General features: G+C 38.0%; 1 protein-coding gene across 1 annotated transcript; it reads left to right on the top strand.

The window, feature by feature from the left end:
* Nucleotides 1–1,243: 1,243 nt before the first annotated feature.
* On the top strand, nucleotides 1,244–1,939 carry LOC122301646. The gene has a single exon (XM_043113043.1). The coding sequence runs from the start codon at nucleotides 1,244–1,246 to the stop codon at nucleotides 1,937–1,939; it is 696 nt and encodes a 231-aa protein (XP_042968977.1).
* The last annotated feature ends 2,578 nt before the right edge of the window (nucleotides 1,940–4,517 follow it).

The raw sequence follows: 4,517 nt of genomic DNA, 5'->3' as shown, positions 1-4,517 counted from the left end.
TGCAATTTATGTATGTCTAATTGAATTGGTTTGTTTATTGAGGCGAGCAAGGGTTACCTGGTACAACTGAATTTTCAGAACTGTGCTTGCCTTTGACTGCGACAGTTAAGGAGGTGTGTTCCACGGTTGCAGATGCAAATAGTGGTTTACATTGTGATTCTCTTGGCTTTAGGCATGTTTTATATATGGGGAAAATTTCACAGAAGATTTTTCAAACACAAAAATTCATGGGGGACTGGGAAAATTGTAGCAAACCCACGTGAGAACAGTGTGTGTTGCAGTCTTCCCTCGATTCTCAACTTTTGTAAAACCACAGAACCTTTTGGAATTGAAAAGAGGGGAGAAGACCTTCAATTGGATGGCTTGGGGGACTTGTTGGTGGGCAAGTGCCAAGAACACCAGTTCGTGTATTAGCCTATCCAAAGCGAGGACAAGCCATATGTATGTAGGTGGCACCCACACGACCCGTAACTGTTCTTCAACATGGTTTCTAAGGAACTGGGATGAGGGCTGAGATATGCACCGTCAAACTCAATTAGTGAAACTATATGTGCAGCCTGGTGTCGAAAGTGAGCCGTACGTACACTTCTGGGCTAGGAAAACATGGGAGAATTGGTCTTCGTTCTCACAAGGTTGTGCTATTAGCTAGTGTCTGAGTGTGGGGGTGAAATCAATGAACAATGCACAGTAAATGAGAGACTAAATGCATGTTTGAATGTTGTGCTAATTTGTTTTTGAACACATTGAATGGTATTGAGTTGAGATGGTAGAGTGAAATTTTTTTTTTAATAATTATAAAACTTGATAAAATAATAACTATGGTTAATAAAATTAAAAAAAAAAATTGTAGACTCGAGAAAAAAAAATGGAGCCCATCAAATTAAGCAGTCACTTGATGAACTGCTCGAGTCTCGCTCGTTTTGTTTGAGGCACTCGATGTGGGTTGCTTGAGGGTTTTAAACACCTCTCGAGTGAACATATATAAGCAATACAAAACCGCATGCCACTCAAGCCATATTGACAGCTATGAATATTTCCATATGTACATTACCATATATTTAGCCTCCAAGAAATCAGCACCAATTAGTTTCCTACCATATGTGATTATTTCCATTTTAGGTCATTGTAACCATCTATTTATTTGTAACTTATTACTGAGCAATACAATATATTCTACCCAAATAATTCTCTTCTCTTTAGTCTTAACATGGTATCAGCCTAATCGATCCTTTCCCCTAGCTCTATGGCCACCGATCCCCCTTCTCCCGTCCCTTCTTCCTACCTCCTTCACCCATCAGATTCTCCCAGCCTCACCCTCGTCAATGGTCTCCTCACTGGTGACAATTTTCCCAAATGGCAAAAAGCTATGACACGGGCACTCAATGCAAAAAATAAATTAAGCTTTGTCGATGGCACCCTCACCCCTCCTGATCCCTCTTCAACCGCATACCCTCAATGGAACCAAACAAAAGACATGGTTCTTACCTGGCTCCTTAACTCCATCAGTCCATCCATTGCAAACTCCCTTGAATACCATACTGATCCTCGTGCTGTATGGGTCGATTTGTCTTCCCGATTCTGCCATGGCAACAACGCCCGAATCTATCAACTCAAACGAGCCCTCTCTTCCCTGCAACAAACAACCAACTCTGTCCATGAGTACTATAATCAAATTAAACAACTTTGGGATGAACTTGGTCATCTCCAACGTAATACCGACCTCAAAGACCTGCAAAAACAAGTTGAAGATGAGCAAGTTTTTCAATTTCTCCTTGGCTTGAACGATTCCTTTGCCTCTCTCCGAACTCAAATCTTGGCTATGGATCCCCTTCCCTCTATTAGTAAAGTGTTCTCCATTCTTTTCCAAGAAGAACAACAGAGGTTGCTTCACATTCAAACCCCTCCATCCGAAAGCTTGGCCCTGGCTCTTCCTCCATAGCTTCAAATCTGACACATATATAGAAGACCAAATTAATAAGTTTATTAAAAAAACAATAAAAGAATCTGACACATATAATTGGTGATGCAATTTAGTAGATATGATTGCTAGATAGAAGAAAGTTTGGCAAAAAAAGATTGTTGATGAGAAAATGGAGTATATATGGTTGTTTGATAGGAGAAAGTTTGATACAAGAGTATGGTTGGATGAAAAATTTATTAGATATGATTGTTATTTTTAGTGTCATTTAACATTTTCAGTACTATCAAGACATAAGTAAAAAATAATATCTGCATGAATGACCTAAAGTAATTACAGCAAGCTAGCTAGGAATACTATGATATTATTCTAAGAATATAAGGTGATCCTCTAGTCTTAAATCGTAACACCTAGAGGAAGAACTTAATTAAAGCTATATTCCAAAAAAAAAAAAAAAAGGAACTAAGAGCTGCTATATGTCATGATCGAGCCAATATATAATATAATTATATATATGCAGCATGCATTTGATATCCATTATTATAGTTGTCTCACCCTTAATTATTAATTATTTGCATTATATATTCTAAAACTAATTCATTAATTGACATATCGTATTAAGTCATGTCAATTTAATTTATTTGTTTATTTTTATAGAATCTCTTGTGCATGACTAAAGCATCTCTCTCTCTCTCTCTCTCTCTCTCTCTCTCTATATATATATATATATATAAATATACATACATACATAAATATATATAGTAAATATTTAGGGTATATATCGAGTTGATGACAGTAGTAAGCTGCTAGCTTTTATCATTTCAAAAGTTTCTGCCTGGATATTATAAATAATAGCCCACGGCCGATGGTTAATAACTAATTGTTAAGTAAATGAAAATTGAAATGCATGCAGCTTGAGATTTTTGAGAGTTTAAAGAATACAGTTACATACAAGTGAAACATGAGATCAGTACTAGCCAAATGATCTGAAACCCTACATATATATGGGATGCTAATGCTATATATAGATTAATTAGCATTACTAGTTCAGATAAACTCATCCAAACATAAGATACGGACAAGAAGTCATCCGTATCCTCAACAAAATAAAATAAAAATAAAACAGTTGTTAACTTGGTAACTTGGTGTCCTAATTCCTAAACAAAATAAAATAAAAATAAAAATTTTAAACTCCTAAAACCCATAGACAACTGGATACATCAATAATCAATTCACCCATCCTAAAAAATTTTTTAGCTAATGTATTATGTATATTCCGTTTCTTTGTGACATTTCCACAAACAGGTTGCCTTCAATGTCCAAAATCACAAACAAATAAAATACCGAAAATGAAAAACGGTTTCTCAATACATAATCATTTCACAACTCAGTTCACCATTCATAGAAAAATTCCATACATCAAATAATCCCTTTAAAATTTTAAATAAATTTCGGAATACACAAGACTCAAGAGTCACCAGTTTTTACCTTTTGGAAAAAACTGGTCGAATTCGGCACTGCGGCAGTGCGGCGATGGTAGTCTACAGCGGACGGAGTCACGGTGGGGGGCGGCGGCTTCGTGCGGCGTGCGGCGTAAAAGGTCTGTGGAGCAAAAATGGAGATCGGCGTGACTCGTGAGAGGCTGAGAGCACTGTGAAGTGTGAACTGTGAAGTGTGAACGTGAGTTTAGAAACCGGGTGTGGATTGAGACCGTGAGCCGTCCGGACTGAGGTAAGTGGGAAAATAAAAACAAAACGGCGTCGTTCCCATTTAAATGGAACGACGCCGTTCCACTTTTTTTAAACAAATATTCCAGCTGCAAAACGACGTCGTTTTGCAGCTGGATTATTTGTTTAAAAAAATCGAAAGTTAGAATTCGGAAGCTGGAACCACCTGGGTACCGATTCTAATTCCGACTTCCGAATCGGAATCTGAAGACTTCCGATTCCGATTCCGAGTTCCGAATATTCTGACTCCGGCGGAGTCGGAATCGGAGCGGAAATCGGTCGGAATCGGAAGTCTCAGAATTTTGAACACTCCTATACCTGAGATAGTGATCAATCTCCTCACAATTATTTAGCACGTACCACCGAACATTACCCAACTCTGTATCAAGTAAATCGTAACCCGTTTGTGCACCCAAAGGTCGTACATTCTAAGAAAACACTGATAGCTCACGAGGAGGCGGAGCAGCAAGATCAGCATTTCGTTCTTGACGAATAAATTGTGTCTCAACACCACGAAGATATAAAGAGCAAAATGTTAACCATTCATCGTGTATATAGGCCTCTGCTATTGAACCCTCAGCTCTGGCTTTATCTCCAACAGTGCGCTTCAGTCGACCTAAATATCTTTCAACTGGATACATCCAACGGAACTGTACCGGTCCACCCAATATTATCTCCCGAGGTAAATGTATTGCTAAATGGACCATGAGATCAAAAAATGACGATGGAAAGATTTGCTCAAATTTACATAGTATAGCAGCAATGTCTTCTTCCAGTTTCTGCATCATATCTCGATTCATTACACGAGCACACAAATCCTTAAAAAAATACACAGTTCAGTTATGGCAACACGTACAGCAGATGTTAGCTTC

The sequence above is a fragment of the Carya illinoinensis genome, chromosome 2, assembly GCF_018687715.1.
Source record: "Carya illinoinensis cultivar Pawnee chromosome 2, C.illinoinensisPawnee_v1, whole genome shotgun sequence".
NCBI lineage: Eukaryota > Viridiplantae > Streptophyta > Magnoliopsida > Fagales > Juglandaceae > Carya > Carya illinoinensis.
Note: the sequence above shows the minus strand (reverse complement) of the source record. Positions and strands in the feature narration are given on the sequence as shown.

Bases quoted from the DNA above. Each gene is read 5' to 3' on its own strand.
- LOC122301646 (XM_043113043.1), top strand. From the start codon at position 1,244: ATGGCCACCGATCCCCCTTCTCCCGTCCCTTCTTCCTACCTCCTTCAC.